General features: G+C 48.3%; 1 protein-coding gene across 1 annotated transcript in view; it reads right to left on the minus strand.

The window, feature by feature from the left end:
• Positions 1-17,206, minus strand: part of NOC2L (NOC2 like nucleolar associated transcriptional repressor) — a 55,639-nt gene that overhangs the window by 18,311 nt on the left and 20,122 nt on the right. The window contains exons 13-15 of the mRNA XM_075520201.1: positions 10,805-10,918; positions 10,536-10,637; positions 5,558-5,701 (exon numbers count right to left, since the gene is read on the minus strand). Coding sequence (XP_075376316.1) covers positions 5,558-5,701; positions 10,536-10,637; positions 10,805-10,918 — 360 coding nt within the window. The remainder of the gene's footprint in view (positions 1-5,557; positions 5,702-10,535; positions 10,638-10,804; positions 10,919-17,206) is intronic.

Below are 17,206 nucleotides of genomic sequence, written 5' to 3' on the forward strand. Positions count from 1 at the left end.
TTAGCTTATGGAAGATCACCAAATTTTCTCAGCACGGTGGCCTGAAAAGTGGGATCCCAGATTCCTATTTCTCCCTTCTAGAAGAGGCCTGATTCTCAGAATTGCTAAGAACTCACAACAGGCTCTCATAAAATCAGCTCAATGCCTTCTGGGATACACTATTACTCTACTAAGATATCACTTCTACTCTAGCTCTAGTGAGAAGACACTGACAAGTGTCAAGTCAGATGATGCAGCGTACTGTAATGAAAAAGAAATTACTTCAACTGAAACCTGAAGGTAGGAATCAAAGGGACAGATCGGAGGACAAAAATTTGTCCCCTGCTCCTTCAATAGGGGCATTTGATCACCTGCGCAGTTCTTGCTTTTTAATTCAGAAAAACCTCCTGCAAGCATTTACAAGGCCTAAGTACCAGAGATGTCTGATTGCCTTTTTCCCCTGTTCTACAGCCAAGTGTTTATTTTTGAAACAAACATTCCCCTGCAGGGTCTTGGACTCATCCCAACCTTGAGAGAGCAGAGCATGAAGAAATGCCGAGCCCGTTTCCGCTGTCCAAGCAGGGAGAATAAGGAGGTGCAAACACCGTAAATGGTGGGAAGCAAATTAGATGATTAAAAATTCTTTTAGGCTTCAATCATTTGGCATATCAGTGCTGAAAGGGGGGAGGTGGTATGTCACATTAAAATACATTATTCTTAACCTGCCAACATCCCTTTAACTTAAAACCCACACAGAACTGTACCACCACAGTGCCCAGAGGCTTTGCATTAGCCCACAGTAAAAAGTCAATCTAATGTAAGCAGAAAGACATGACATATAAGTAGGAATTGAAACAGGTGAAGGAGGAAGGAAACGAGCAACAGGAACAAAGGTTAGCATAGATACACTCAAAGGTCAACACAGATCCAAAAAGAGTATCCTGAATCCAGGGCTGAGAACAAATCCAGAGCTCTGTATGGGCAGCTGTGTGTACGCAGCGCTCCTGTTTGAGGGTGGGAACAAAAGGCCAGACCATCTTCACAGCAGAAAACACAGCAGCAGCTCAAATATTCTTCAGCAGATCCCAAATCAACTGCTTCTGGGGAGCTGAGCCCCAAAACTAGGGAGTTATGGGGTGTTGGCTGAAGCCTGTGAGCCAAGGTGCGTGAAAAAGTTTGTTTAAAGAGCAGCGTACACACAAGAAAACAGAAAGAGCAGATGTCCGCAATGGATAGCAGCGCAGCGCTCCCAGCTTACACAGAAAAGCAAGTACTCAGTGTATATTGTCAAGTGAAATACATCACTCTACGCCAGCTCTTGATTTGGCCCATCACTGGGAGGGAAGTGGAGATGATCTGTGGTCTCTGCAGCTGGCACCAGGAGCCGAACTTTATGGCGACCAGCTTGTGTCACCTGCACTCTAATGGCGCAGAATCTATTTATGCATCCTACAACAGGCGCTATCAATACTGCATCAAGCCAAACAGGCCCTTTCTGGTAATCACGGGTCCCAGACTCACAACCCCCACGGGACTGTTTGTAACACGGCTCCAGGTCTGCGTGGCTGGAGCCTGCGTCTGCTCTCCGGTCTCCTCCCCGGCAGGCTGACTGAAAGCACAGCTGATGTACTGCCGACTCCAGCAGCACTCGCTAGCGGAGACGCCAGCCGGCAGACAGCACAGCTTTACTGTCGATTTGACCCACCGCTATGGAAAGAGGAGCAATTCCCAAGGAGTACAAAGTCACCCCATTTATAGATCAGGCTCATATCGGGCTGCCAGCTGTAATCAGGCAATTTGTTGATGCTGCTTGGTATGGACAGCTTCTGAGAAAGAGTCTTCCTACAGAGGGCAAAACTCTATTCGTTCTGTCTGACACAGCTTTTTTGGTTTTAAAGTGGGCTGGAATCCAGAGATAAAAAAGACCATTAAAACACTCCCGTCTTTCTAGTCAGAACACCTCAACGGGAATTTTGAGAGAGTGGATACCATCACACCCACTTCAACCATTTGCAATTCTCCTTCTATTACTGCTTTTGCATCACTGTGCTGTCGGGCAACACCCAGCATGGATCAAGCCCACAGTGCTAGCAACTGTACAAATGTAACAAAGATCATCACCCGCTCTCCAGAAAAGCCTCCCATCTAAAATGTGAGATGGGGATGAATGCAGAAGATCTGGAAATCCCATGGAAATGAGGCAATGCTTTCCATCAGCTCATTCCCTCACTTCACATTTCATTAAGCATAACAGCCTGCTGGGCTGCACGGTTCTTAAACGAAGGTTCCCCAGCTCAGTGCAAAGGTCTGCCTGGGAGCCACAGAGCTGTAACGCAGCCCGGCACACGCTGCGGGTCTTGGGGTGCTCTTTTCCTTCCCTGCATTTTCCCTGGCCAGTCCAGGGCCCACACTGGTGCAGATGAACCTAAAATCAGAGCTGCACACTATGCAGCTGGATTCAGCTTCAGCTGCAGGCTCCACTTTTTTTGGCTCCCCTCACAAAGACCTTAATTAGTACAGTAACCTATTAGCATTGTACTCTCAAAAAAGCACTGACTCTCAAATATTAACCTGCTTCTTAAAAAAAAAAAAAAAAAGAGTAAAGTTCTCAATCTTAAAATAAGGTGGAAGACGTCAGGCTGAACGCGTGGTGTGCTTATCCCTCCATACCACAGCTGCTGGGATGCAAGGAGGGATCCCTCCACAGTCCCTCCACGTTAAGTTAAACACTGCACCACCATGCTCCCCCAGCAGCAGCAAAGTTCAATCCCCAGGCTGTTTCTTTTTAAAAATTACATAACACAGACCCTTAGGTAAAATCCAGCTTTCTAAACCAGGCCCACTACTCAGGAGCGCAGATCCGATCACATTCACAACCTTTATTCCCCTCGTTTAAACCTATTTCTCTGTAATTCCCCCCCATGAAAGCTGCATTTCAGCATGTTGCATGGAAGAATTAGCTCAGAATTTGGGCTCTGCTCCCTACAGTGGAGCAGGCACAAATGCATGGATGTGAATACCAGAGAGCATTTGCTTTCAATTGCTCTTGCTGGCAAGGGGGACATGTAAATACCTCCCCTCCCCTCACCCCTCTCCTTCCCTTCCCTTTTCTGGAAGCATTTGCTCATGAGAAGTGCCAATACCCCACATAGCTTGGAGACGGCCTGGCAAACTAAACCCAGATCTCGAGGGACACTCCAAATCGTTCTGGGAAGCCCAGTCTCTGTGTGAGCTTTGGCCTCTGCTTGCAAAGGAGTAGGGGGAAAACACAGGGCCACCTGGGCACAAGACCTGCCCTCTGAGCACAAAAGATAAGGCACTACGGCTCTTCCAGCCCACAGCAGTACCGAGTGGGCTGTTTCCTCTGCTCCCAGGAGCACTGACATCCCATTAACCGAAGGAAGAGAAAGGCTTCCTTCTCCTATAGGACAACACCACAGTGCAAAAATACAGACTGCACAAGCAAGGCATCGTCCCTGAGCAGCACTTTACACTGTTGCTCTGTCCCCTTAAATGGCAGAACAGTCTCCAAACAGGCTTGGCAAACTGGTGCCTGCTTCCCTTAACCAACCTCCTCCCTTGCTCAAGGCAGGCTGCCGGTGCTGCCCCTCCAGAGCCAACCCTGCCTGATTCATGGTACTCAGCCATCCAGATGTCCCTGGGAGGGCAGGTGCACCCATGTCAACTAGGAGACATACAGGCAGCAAGATGTTAAAATAATCGTTTAGTTCTTACACAAGGGACTGCAGCCAGAGTTGTGGGAAAAGCAGACAGTGGCAGAGTTGCTGGAAACCCTGTTTTATTTAGCCAACGACCTTCCCCAGCTCATCTGTTTCGTGGAGAGCCCTAGAGGCTGAAATCTCTACCTCTGCAGAGCGGGTGGGTGGTCACAGCATTGCCCACAAAAAATACAAAACAACAAAACCCTAACCACTTCACTCCAGACGGGAAGTGTAATTCCTTTAGCAAAACAGTCCAACCCAGAACGGCATTTACAGAACCAAAGACTACTTAAGTCACTTCAAACCCAGTTCCATCAACCCCTTAATCCCAGAATAGCGCTGCTGTGTCCTAGCATTGATATGACAGGATTTCAAAGGCTAATTTTCCTGCAGTCCCTGCCCCTTAGTGCCTGAAGACAAATGAGTCTGCACTGCAACTTCTGCTCTGTGCTCAGCTCCATGCCAACAGGTGGAGCTTTCAATGATGCAGAAATCCAGACTTTCCGATGATACCATGTGGCCAGAGAGACCACTCTGACCCATCAATTACCTTGCAGACAGAGATATTTTCACCTCTCTCCTGCCAGGCAAGGAAGAGTCAGACCCACTACCTCATCTCACACAGAGGCACGCACACACACAGTTCACCTGCTATCAGGCTTGCAAAGGCTGCTGTGCTGGATAAAAAGCAAAGATAAAATGTTCAACCCAAAGGACACACAAACAAAGCTTCATTAACAACACTTCCTTCCCTTTGGCTTCATTTACACACGGCCTGGATTTCAAATACCTGAGTTTAGGTCAGGTCAGCAGGTCCCCAAAGAAGGATGGAGCAAAGCAAAAGAAAAAAAAAGCTTCAAGCATGGACACTGAAAGGAATGTCCTGATAATATGCCACACCATCCCTAGGAGGACCTGGCTCAGAGCAGGCAGACTCCTGGAGCAGGGGAAACAAGGAGAAAGGCAGCACCTCTCAGCCTGTTAGCCAGATGGCCAACTATTAGCTAACACACCCTCTAATATACTGCTTTCTAGCTGTGCTACAGTTCATTTCCTAAGATAAGAGGGGGGTCTCCACCATCACCTGAGTCACTCCTCTTCATCTCATCACTAAGGTAGAATCCTGACATTTAACTCAACTGCTCCACAGGCCCTATGAGCCACCCAGAGCCACTACAACTTTTCTAGGTGTCAAATGTGCCCAGCATTTTCTCAGCAGGCTGGATGCTTAGGCTGCAGACAGAAGAATATACCAGCTTCTCTCTTGAGAAACAACTGCAGTGCCCAGGATGTCTGATCACAGTTCTTACGGCTCATAACTTTCCTGATTCTATAGCTCTGTCTCCACAAGGGCCCAGGCAAATGGGGAAAGTTTTGCCTCAGGATCCTGAACTGCCACTTATCAGTCTGCCAATGGCTTGGTTCTACACTGCTGGAGACTGGTCTCTACAGCCTAGGAGGAAAAAACACGCTTACAGAGGCAGCAGAATCCCCCCTGTCACTTCAGGCACAAACTGGCACCTACGTATCAGGAATGGGATGATGAAACCCAAGAAACTTCTCAGCAAAGGAGGTGCCCCAGCAAAGCAAGGAGCTTCCATGCATGTGTGTGTGTTATAAATAATAGAAGGGTATAATTTATGGACTGTGTTTTCCATGAGGCTCTTGGCTGCAGAGTCTTGCCAGCTATAGCATCAGAGCCCTGCCGAGTTCAGTTGTTTGTGAACATCTGCCCCACCCCACACACTCCCGTTTCCATGATCTCGTCGTCCCTCCTCCCTCTGCCACCCGCTCAACCCCAGCAGCCGGAGTCTGACTGTCTTTCCAGGAAGCCCAAATAGAAGTAGCAGACTCACCACAGACTCCCTGCTGGCCACGCCAAAGGTAGCTTTCTGACGCCTGCTGGCGATGTAGGCAGAATTTTCCTGCAGTTTCTCCAGGAGCTGCCGGATAGGCTTGCAGTAGTTGGCAATCTTGCATTCCTTCAGGAAAGATTTTAGCTGGGAGGAGGAAAACGAGAGGAAGAATGAAAGCAATGTAATAGTTTCCATAAACAGATCTCATCAGCAAAAAAACATTTCCCACCCCCAGTGACAGGCAGCGTGGGGTGCCTTTTCCCTTCAATTCATACCATACTCCAATGTATCACCAATATTCAACCCTGGGGGTCCTGCCACCCTGTGCTGGGAGGATGCAAAGAGTTGCAGTGACAGGACAGATGTTTGTACGCAATCCAGCACAGGGGCCTTGGTCAAAAACAGCTCTTTGCACCCTCTAACACTACTTCTTTCTGAAAAAAATGTATCAGTGGAGTTCAAGCAGCCAGCAGGAAAAAAGTCTAGCTCTCTGGGGCCTCAGCTCCTAGCTGCCACTGTAGTTACAACATCACTATCTTCTGCTCAGCCAAGTAGTAAGAGGGACTGTGGGTGAGATGCACAGAGATCAGGAATAACAGTGGATACCTGTGGATGCTAGATGGCCAAAAGCACAGGGAAGTCAGGATTACAATGGGGAAGTGTGCCTGTGGGTTAAGACTGTAGAACCCCAGTGGATATTGGAAAGGGAATACCAAATACAAGAGGCTGGGACTGAAGGCAGAGCTTGAGAAGAGACTTAAATTGGGGTGGAAGCATCTGTGGACTGGGACTAAGGGTCTTTGGCATAGCTCAGTGGGAAAACTTGGTGCTGCTACAGCAGCAGAGCCATGGGTCAGGACAGATCCGCAGAGTCACAAGGGGTGACGCTTGCTTCGTGTCTGACTGTACCAACCCAGCTCCAACTGGCACCACTGATTTTTCAAGGGCGCAAACCCACACGCCCACCACACAAAAATTTACAAAAGAACCCTCTCTGTGGACAAGTTGTGCAGCATATACCTAGATAATTCTTTCTTTTAGACCCAAGGCTTTATATGTAACCCTCAGGACAAGAGCCAGTCTGCCAGGAAACCACAAACCCTACTGCTGCCTGAAAGGGCAAGGACCATCCCACTCACAGAGAATCCGCTCCTGCCCTGTCTCCGCACCCAAAGCACACTTCACTACTCTCAGACAATGAGACTTCGTTGCAAACAGAGCACGTTTTTGTGTAGTTTTCTTTTTTTTTTTATCTCAGTAGCCTTGTCCTCAAGCAAACCTCTTTTCTCCCCACCAAAGATTTCCCCTCCCAATACAAACCACCCTCCAACACCACTGCACTGTTCTGACACCTCCAAACTAAAAGCTGAGGCAGCAGTGGACACTTTTGCTGACAGAGAGATGGGGCTGTCCAGATTGACTCGTGGCTTGAATTCCAGTTTACTACACTCTCTGCTAACAGTTTTGACCAACTTCAAGACAAGCCTCTGGAGTGCTGTCCAAATTCAGCAGTCCAAGCTCTTTGCTAGAGCCATATGTATATACACACACGCACTCTACACGGACACTTGATTTAGAGAAGGAGATCCAACAAGGCAAAAGAAAACGGTTAACCACAATGGGACCTTCATCTCGGCTGGGATCTGCATATGCTATCATGATAGAGGTACAGGGTTTCTAGTCAGAAAATACAGTACTGCCTTCTCTACTTAGGGCTTCAAATGTTCTGCCTCAAAAGGCAGAGCTGGGGGAAGGCGGAAGACGTCTCCCTCCTGTCAAGCCTGCATGTTGGCTTGATCTTACATGCCAAGTAGGTAGGTATTAAATGTTAATCAAGAGGTGGCAGTCACACCTAGTCCCTCTCTGTCAGGATACTGCTCTCCTGATGGGTATATTGCTGCAGGATCTGCTGCCTGTTACACACATGGAGAACGTCCCCCATTGCCTAGCAGCAGGGGCTTCTCTTGTCCCTTTATCCCCAGCATACGCTCACCTGCCATCATACATCCAACTCAGAAAAACGTGAGTTAAAATGAACACCTTTCCCCCTTTCCACAAAGCAAACAGCCCATCAAACAAGTACAAAGAAACCATCAGCAAAACTATTCTTCTGCTGGTGAAGCCTGTCCCACCCTCACCCCCCTTTCTAAAATATTTATTTTTTATAGGTGCTGCATATTTATCTCTACTGAGAGATGCATTTGTCATTTGATTTATCTCACTTGATCCCCACAGCTGCAGCCCCAGATCCATTTCATCCGCTGCCACATACATTATTATTTTTCTTTTGTTGCAGAAGTGTCACCAGAAATCCTGCAAAATCTCAGGCTCTGTCTGTGCAGTTTGGTGTTGTGTGTTTGCTCTCACAGCCGTATCCTTCCTTTCTTCTTCCCCTCTCCTCTCTCCTACCCCTGCAATCCCTGACATTTCCACCACTATCTGCCACAGATATTAACGAAACATAACGAGATCTCAGTCCTGTATTAAGAGGCAGGGAACACAACCAAGAAGGTAAAAGAAGATAGAGGAGAGAGAAAGAAAGCGACTCTGTGTGTGCCTTTTTCCACTCTGCCAAATACAACCGTATCTTTCCAGAATAAAAGCACTCAGAACACACGCGTGTATATGCGTGCACATATATGTTGTTAACATCTCATGTGGGTTCCTAGCTAAGCAGCTCTGTGATTAGTGGGATTGATTCTGTTGAACTGCCAACACCAATGGTTTATACCAGCAGAGACCACAGCAAAAACCCAGCTCCTCTTACTGTAAACGACGCAGGGAGCTATAAATGATCTGAAGCAGCTGGGCGTGTGTGTTCCAGGGAACCCAAATCGAGCCCAATCCCCCACTCACAAAAAGCAGAGGGAATATTCAACTCGGGACAGAGAGCAAGCAGCAGTAGGAGTGGCTGCTGGCAAGGCAAACCGGCACCTCCTGCGGCCCTCCTGTCTAGCTCCAAGTCCTGCCTCGGATCATGCCATCTCCTGCCTCCACCCAGCAGCACCTACCCCTTATCGACACCTGCCCAGTTTTTCCCTTTAACCTCCTACCTCTGCTCTGTGATGCCTGTCAGGGCTCTAGAGGAGGGAAGAGGCAGTCTCTTCCAAGCATCCAGACACACAGGCTCTGCACTCTGAGCTCCTTACCAGCCTAAGGAGGCAGTGACCGCCATGGGGTTGTCCCAGCGGCTGGGCAAAACAGAAGCCTTTGAACTGTCTCCCGCCTCTACTGGCTCTGCTTTCCTTTGATCTGCCTGGGTGCTTCCTGCCTTCCAGGCAAGGAGGTTTTAAAGTTCAGTTTGAAGGCAGTTCAGCCTAGCTTCTCCCAAAGCCGCTGACCAGAAGACGAGGAACGCAACCCTCGCCAGCTGGAACGCAGCCCCTACGACACGGCACCGAGAGAAGCGTGAGCTCATCGGGGAGGAAGAATCAGGACAGATGGATTTTTACAGTTAACTGGAACCGTTCCAGGAGAAAAGCCTCCCCCCCCCCACTTTCCCGAAGACTCTGAGATTTTGGGAAGCTAACCTCAGCACCCCAGCCCAGCAGACGCCACGAGGCTGTGGTTAGTGGCAGCCAAATAGGAATCCGATAGCATTAATTCTCTGCAGAAATACAGGCTGGTCCCAGGGTGTGTTTGGAAGCCACAGGGCGCTTGGTGCCAGAGGGCCGTCAGCCGTTTTTCATTCCAGCTAGAACATCGGCTCCGACAGCTTCGATGCTCTCAACAGCTGCTGGCTGAGAGGAAAGGGCTTTGTTCACTGCCAATAAGTGAGAAGCACGCAAAGCGAGAGCAAGCACAGGAGCTGCTCTCCTAGCACAGAGTGCCTGTCAGCTCACATTAGCCAAAGCTGCCTACTGCCAGCTCGGCAATGGCCTGTGCCAGGCTGCAGGGACCCAGCCAAGAGTCATGCGCCTGACAGATGCCAACCTATTACATACAGCAGAAACAAGGAGATTTGCCTCCCAAGCAGCCTGTGGGTCCCAACCGAGTCACTGCTCCCATGTCAACCAGAGGCATCATAGCAACAAGGTACGCAGACAAAGGGTCTCACGGCAGACACCAAAGCGAAGCAGAGGTTCACGTCCCCATGGAAGATATGACAGCAGCCTTCCGCCAAACTTGTGTGACACCTGCCACTTATGAGTTAAAAATAGAGAGGACTGGGAGGAAAGGAGGGAACAAGTTCCAACATGTTTGCACTGAGCAATCTTACTGTTCGAAGCAGAGAGGTCACTGCTCATTCAAAACTGAAGCCACCTTCAGTTGGTATTATGGAAGGATTATGCACCCAGATGCTAGCAAGGTATTACAGAAGGATTATGCACCCAGATGCACAGCACTATTAGGCAGTTTTATTGCAGACAATGAAGTATGTAAACATGAAGTAGCTAGGAAGAACACCCTGCACCGTGGAACGCCAGGGGAGGGGCAAAGGAGACTACTTTGCAGCACTGCTGTTAGATGCAGCAAGGAGGAGGGATGGAGACAGGAATTACTCTGTTTTGTATGGAGGGACCCGGGGAGAAAGTGCCCCAGCTGATGGAGACGCTGTGAAAGGAGGGAAGATTGCCACCTTGTGGAAAGCACGTGAGGGAGGCCGTAAGGCAAGGAAAAGCATGGGCTCACAGAGCACAGGTACTGCTCTGAGACAATTCAGACAACTCTGAATTGCCAAGAACTCATCTGCGTTCACTAGTCAAAACCACATCTCTACAGCAGTTATGCAGCCCTCTGTTCCACTTTGGGATAACTCCACAGCCACTTTCACCTACCTTCAGCCTCCTAATTAGATCTGATGCCTCTGTTGCTCCCCAAGAATTCCCCAAAATACAAAGAAAAACTGTAATTAAGAGAAGGTAAATGGCGCTCTCCTCACATTGTGAGGGTCACCTTGAGTTCACCGTTAGCTTAAACGACTTTATCCCGCTCTGTGCACATTCATGGCATGACCGAGAAGCATCTTACACCTTACCTGAATGACAGTGGGGAGAACCAACTCTGGGAATCCAATGCTGTAGGCTTGGCAATGGAGATACTCAAGCATCAGGTCATAGAGCTGTTCAATGAGTCCATCCTGGGTAGGGGAAGCAGAAATAGAGATATCAGATAGCAACTAAACCCTACATTGCCCAGATTGGGAAACGAGTCTCCAGCCTTACAGGACAGGAACACAAAGCATATTGCTAGGGCAACTCCGTTGTTCACAGAGAAGCTGTGCACTGCTGCTGGGGTTCCACTTACTCGGAAGGCCTTCTCCTGCAGGTTGGCATTGGAAAGCTTCAAGATCACTGCAAAGTTTATAGGCTTAGCGCTTATACGTCCTGGCTTCTTGTTGAAATCCACTTGTTGGAAAACCTGCAACAGAAAAAACCGAGTGTAAAGACGATCATACCGCAAAACAAAACAGATACCAAATGACTCAACTAAGATTGTGCGGTTAGTGGCAGAACTGAGATGATGATCCAGAAATCCTGATTCCTTCTTGCCTGTTCTGATCACTGTCCCACAGCTTTCTTAAATACCCTAGCAAAGGACAGTTAGGGAGCAAACAACAATCACACTTGAAGCTTTAGAGACCGGAGCGTGAAAGATGCCACAGAAGTATGAGGTAAAAGGAAACCAACACAAGCAACAGCACAAGAAACTAGAGGTTTGTTCCTCAGACCCATGCTTCTAATGGTCAGAAAGATCGCGCTACAAAGCTTAAGTATATTTTGGAGCTGTCCCTTAAGGTGAGGAGCTTTTCAACAGCAAGACTAAACGTTGCTTACACCAAATTCATTACCCTTTTATTGTCACTGAAATAATTGTCCCAGGAAGCAGAGACACCAGTAAGTCCTTTTGACAAACACCCCCTGCCAGGCAAGGTTTCTATTCTAACACATTTCTTATTGGCATTCCTTGTACCAATTATAACTGAACAGCCTTTGAATAAGTGCATATTATTCCCCGTAGACACATTTCATTTTACAGCAAGGGACACGGAGAAAAACCGGCCCCTTCCCAGAGTTTGAGAGGAGACCATGCACCCTGCTCATCCAAATGATGAGCACACACAAGCTCTAGAGTACAGCTGGATGCCCAGTAGACTAGCATGTAACGTCAAAAGGCAGACCTGCACCTTTGCTTTTGTGTTTTTCCAGACCTTGTTTAATGATAATGGTTGGGGAGAGGAGTATTTCTGAAGCAGAAGGTATGAAGTCTACATAGTAGAAAGAAGAAAATGGAGAGGAAGTTTACATATGTGTGTGTGACTGGCTCTCCAGGGTGGCATCTCGAGTTTGGTTTTAATTAAGAAGAGCCATTACTGCCTTAAAACTTAACCAACTGTAATCAAGACCAAGAACTGTGAAAGCCTTTTCCCCACTCCCTCCTTTTTGGGAGGAGTTTCCCAACTTCACTGGGGGAAGCATAACATGAATCGATGAGAATTTCCATTTTTCACTTCCCCAAAAGGCTACATTTGGCACACAGGAAAGCTATCTTCAGCTGAAATCAGCTAGAGCCAGAATCTGCCTTGGTCCCTACTGCCCTAGGCAGACATCAGGCAACGGGGTACACTATCCCAGTGAGCCTGTGCGCTGTGCTGCTCCTCCTCTGAAGCTGTGATACAAGAAGGAGCAAAAGGTAAAATTGTAAATGAGTAAAATGAGCAGCCATACAAAATATGCCCTTTCCCAGCCTGGTAGGGGCAGACCTCAGGAGAAAGATGGTAAGAACTGCAAAAGCCACTTGATGCGGGGGAGATTCCCAGAGACCCCCATTGGGGGATAAGAAGTGGCAATCAAGGGAGGTGTTCACTAGCAATGGGCTTTCATTTAAAAAAAAAAAAATTAGCCAACAATTGGTGATCATTTGCGTATCTGATGAGAACCATTGAGGGGGGCTGAGGAGAATATCCTGCCCACCCATACTTGTGAGCCCCTCAAAAGCAACCTACAGTTCCTCTCCCTGTCCCCCACAATGCTTTTACATCACACTCCTGAGCAGGAAATAATTTGTAGTCCCTCTATGCAGCAGCAACACATTCATCATCGGACCCCAACCAGCCCAGCAACGTGGGGATGCAGCACACTGATTGCTAGAGGGTGAGGAGGAAAGGGAGGGTGTTCGGGTCACATGGATGCCCCCAGGCCAGAAAAGCATGAAGACGACTATTGATTTTTTACATTTTATTTGTCAATCCAGGTTATTTGGAAGGGAGGGACAAGCTTGGTGGCTTGTGAAAACAAAGAGCCCTAGCCTAGGGAATCGATGCTATAAACCTCGTTATGCACGGTTATTTCTTTGGCCAAAACAGTAGTATTGATCCCTGAGGTCAGATGCATTAAAGCAAAAGGCGTCAGGCTCTGTGGGATCCTAACATGCTGCTAGGCAAGTGGGGAAATGCAACCAGAGGTTTTGAAACTCTCCCAGGAGGTGCTAGGGAGCTGGTCAGGACACATGGGAAGGGAAGAAAATGTGGTTCCCATCTCAGGACTGTGCAGAATGGATCAGCCAACAGCCAGACTGAAGGAGAGGATGACTGATGTCTAGGAATCCTGTGGCAGGGTGGAAAGGCGATAATGAGGGACTAGAGGGCCAGAAAATGTCAAAAGCCAACAATTTGGCTTAAGTGATAACCACTAGCAGACAGCGGGAAGGACAGGGCAACACAGGCAGGAAGGAGAAGGATTTTTGGCAATCTCAAGCTTGCAGTTGATTTCCACGTGGCTAGTCGGAAGGGTGCTCAGAGACAGCTTACACTGCCAGAGTGCAAACCAGAGAACCAACTCCCCACCCACAGCACTCCCACTGCATTGCCCCCTCCACCCCCCATTTCTTTCTCTCAGGCTCTAGCAAAAGCCTCCTGGCATCTGCTTTGATCACCCCAAAGCTGGCTGCCCCAGGCCAGCTCACAGCAGGGATACGGTGCGTCGCTGGGCCTGCCTGCAGCTTTCCCTCAGGTCTCTCAGTCGCCCTCCCACTTCACTGCGGGAAGGGCTGAGAGACCCTAGGTAAGCCATTCCAGCAGAGTGTGATTATTGTCGAGTTCAGACAAGCTGCCCAACTTTCTGCAGAAGCTGGCTTGAAGCACTCAGTCACAAAACAGTTAAAGTTGGAAGGGACCTCTGGAATTAATCTAGCAGGGTCAACTAGAGCAGGTTGTTCAGGGCCATGTCCAGTCAGATTTTGAGTATCTCCAAGGACAGACACTCACTATTTATCTAGGCAACCTGTTCTAGCCTCACCATATAAAATTGTTGGTTGGTTTTTTTTTTTTCTCTCCAGTGCTTAAGTGGGACCTCCTGTATTTCATTTTCTGCATATTGCCTCTCATCTTGTCACTAAGTGCCATTGAGAAAAATCAGGCTTCAACCTCTTTATTCACAGAACGGTTGAGGTTGGAAGAGAGCTCTGGAAGTCATCTTGTCCAACCTGCCCTGCTCAAGCACGGCCACCTAGAGCCAGCTACCCAGGACCATGTCCAGATTGCTTTTGAGTATGTCCAAGGATGGGGACTCCACAACCTTCCTGGGCAATCAATGCCAGTGCTCAGTGACCCTCACAGTTAAAAAAAGAAAAAGTGTTTCCTGATGTTCAGACAGACCCTTCTGTGTTTCAGTTTGCGCCCCTTGCATCCTGCCCTGTCACTGAACACCACTTAAGAGAGTCTGGCTCCATCTTCTATGCACCCTCCTTTCAGGTATTTTATATACATTAATAAGATCCTCCCTGAGCCTTCTCTTCCTGAGGCTAAACAGTCCCAGCTCTCGCAGCCTCTCCTCACATGATAGATGCTCCAATCCCTTCATCTCTGTGGCTCTTCACTAGACTCACTTCAGTATGTCCATGTCTTTCTTGCCCTGGGGAGCCCTCAACTAGACACAGCACTCCAGCTGTGGTCTCACTAGTGCTCAGCAGACAGGAAGGACCACGGTCAAACTGCTGGCAAAGCTCTGCCTAATGCAGCCCAGCATGCCATCGGCCTTTTTTACTGCAAGGGTGCATCACTGGCTCTTGGTCAACTTGTTGTCCATGTCCTTTTCTGCAAAGCTGCTTTCCAGACAGTCAGCCCCCAAGATGTTTTTATGGGGTTACTCTTCCCCAGGTGCAGGACGCTGCATTTCTCTCTGTTGAGCTACATGAGGTTTCTGCCTGCCCATTTCTCCAACCTGTCAAGATCCCTCTGAATTGGAGGACACTTATCCGGTGTATCAACAACTCCTCCTAACTTCGTATCATCTGCAAGCTTGCTGATTGGTGCCACTCTGCCCCACCATTCAAACCATTAATGACTATGATAACCAGTATCAGCCCCAGTATTGATCCCCAGGGTACATCACTAGTGGCTAGCCTCTAGCTAGATTTCATGCCACTGATCACAGCATGAGCCTGGAAGTTCAGCCAGCTGTCAATACAGCTCACAGTCTGCTTATCTAGTCTGCAATTCATCAGCTTGTCTGTGAGGAAGTTATGGGAGACAGTATCCAAAACCTTGATAAAGAGAAATAAACAACAGCCACTGCTCTCCCCTCATGCACTGAGCCAATCATCTCGTTGTAGAAGTCTATTAGATTGGTCAGGCATGATTTCACTCAAACAACCCCTGGTACCTGCAGGGCTGTGATCCAGAATTTAAGAGCTGCAATACAGTGGTGGAGGGAAGAGAATGAGGAAAAGGAAAGATACGTCTTCAGATGGTGCAGTGGTTCAGCTTAGTCTGTCTAAAGTTCCAGTTTTTCCTCTCTGTGTAAAGGAGGCAAAGAGCCCCTATCTTGTAGAAAACTAATTTCAGATCTGTGTTTAAATGTATGACAGTGTCCAGCATTATCAATTCTCCAACTACAATCTTCACATCAGCGGATTTCCTCCGATACAATCCACTGCCCACTCCCATATATGTTGCACTCCAAGCCCCTGGGGACTTTCTCTGAAGCAAGCTGCACATCCAAAACAAGACTCAAGCCATTTAAGTGTCAAAGTGAAAAACTCATGCCCTCCTAAGCATGTCAGGGTTAACCTACTCTCCCATCCCTCCACAGGGGAAGCCAATTTTAAATTGGCATGTGAAGTCTGCTGGTGGGGAGATTCCCACCTTGTTTATCCACGCCTGCCTTCCAGCAGATGCGCCACCAATGTTCCTGCTGCAGAAACTAGCGCCTGTCACACAATAATTGAAGTGATGGGGAAAAAAAAAAAGCCTGGGATCTCACAGACCCTTCAAGGGAAGTAACAATACAAAAATAAAAGCCTGCCTGCTTTACACTCTCTCCCAAGCCACCTCCTCCTATCCAAGATGTAATTTTAGCAAGGTTGTTCTTTTGCTCCATCCTGGAAAGCAGAGTCAGAGGAGACAGCACTGGATGCCCACACTGGGGAGCATCAGCCCTTGTCAAGATGCATCAAGCAGCCAGCTCTCATTGCTATTGGCAGGGGCTTGGGGAATTCCTGTGCCTACGGGAATTGCACAAACATTCAATCTGCCATCTCTTGAAAGCACAGCAGCGACAGGGCTGAGACACGAGGTAGCAAGGGTTGGGTTTCCTTGATGGAGAGGGGGAAGGGAAAGAGTTACACAGTCACTTACACAAGAAGCTTCACAGAATCTGCACTCTAAGGCCATGCAAAGCCCTCTCCAAAAAGTGCACAAAACATAGGGTCACAAACTTCACAGACATTCTTTTACTGCACTATTCAGTTACAACAGTGACAGACAGAGCAGCCTTTCCTCCTCCTATCAAATGGAGCATACCTTGTGCTGGGAAGGCCTCATTCCGCTCCCCCGACCCCAGTCTGGTCCCTCAAGTCTATTCCTGCTTAGTACCAACACACCGATCAGATCCCTCAATCTCATGACTGTTTGGATAATGGGCTAAAAATGGATTTTTTTTCATGACATGGCGTGGCATGGGACCAATGCTGAGTTTGTGAGCTGGCAGAAACAGGCTCATAGTTAAAGCACTAGACTGGGTATCAGAATGCAGATTCTCCTCCCAGCATCACCAGAGCCACTTTGGGCAGGTCACTTCCCCTCTGTGTGCTAAAGCTTCCTATCACCTCATCCACACAGCTGGAATATATCTCCTGCCTGAAGACAGCTTGTGGAGACACACTAAGGGTTGTAAGTGTTCAGATACCTCTGAGGTATCTGAGAGGAGGAGGGAGTTGGGAAGAGATAGAAGTATAAAGGGAATAGCCCTGAATGCTCTTGGGAACTCCACAGAATATTTGAGGGATCCCTTGCAGGAGATAGGCAGGAAGAAGGGAAAGGCTGATAGCTGGAGGGAGATATGGGAGTTTAACATCATGCCAGCCACCTTGGGTTATAGAAGGTAAAGCAAAATAATTGTTGAAGTAGTGTGAAAGAGCATGCAAGCAACACACATGCACACATTTACCCTGCCCCCATCTCTCCCTTGTCACCAACACCTGGACAAGCTAAGCCGAGTAGTGCCTCGCAAACACACACAGCAGGATCGGATGTGGTCAGGGGCTTGTGGAAGCTGGGAGGAAGCTCAGCATGCAGTGTGGTAACGTCTGGCTGGGGCCCGACACACATATTACAGCTGAGGTGTTGGGGCCAGAATGCAAAGAGGGGGGGAAGGCCCCGAGGGGAAAAAGGCTTTATGTCTCAGAACACTAAAAAGTAAAAAGCAGAGA

The sequence above is a fragment of the Mycteria americana genome, chromosome 18 (genome assembly GCF_035582795.1).
Source record: "Mycteria americana isolate JAX WOST 10 ecotype Jacksonville Zoo and Gardens chromosome 18, USCA_MyAme_1.0, whole genome shotgun sequence".
NCBI lineage: Eukaryota > Metazoa > Chordata > Aves > Ciconiiformes > Ciconiidae > Mycteria > Mycteria americana.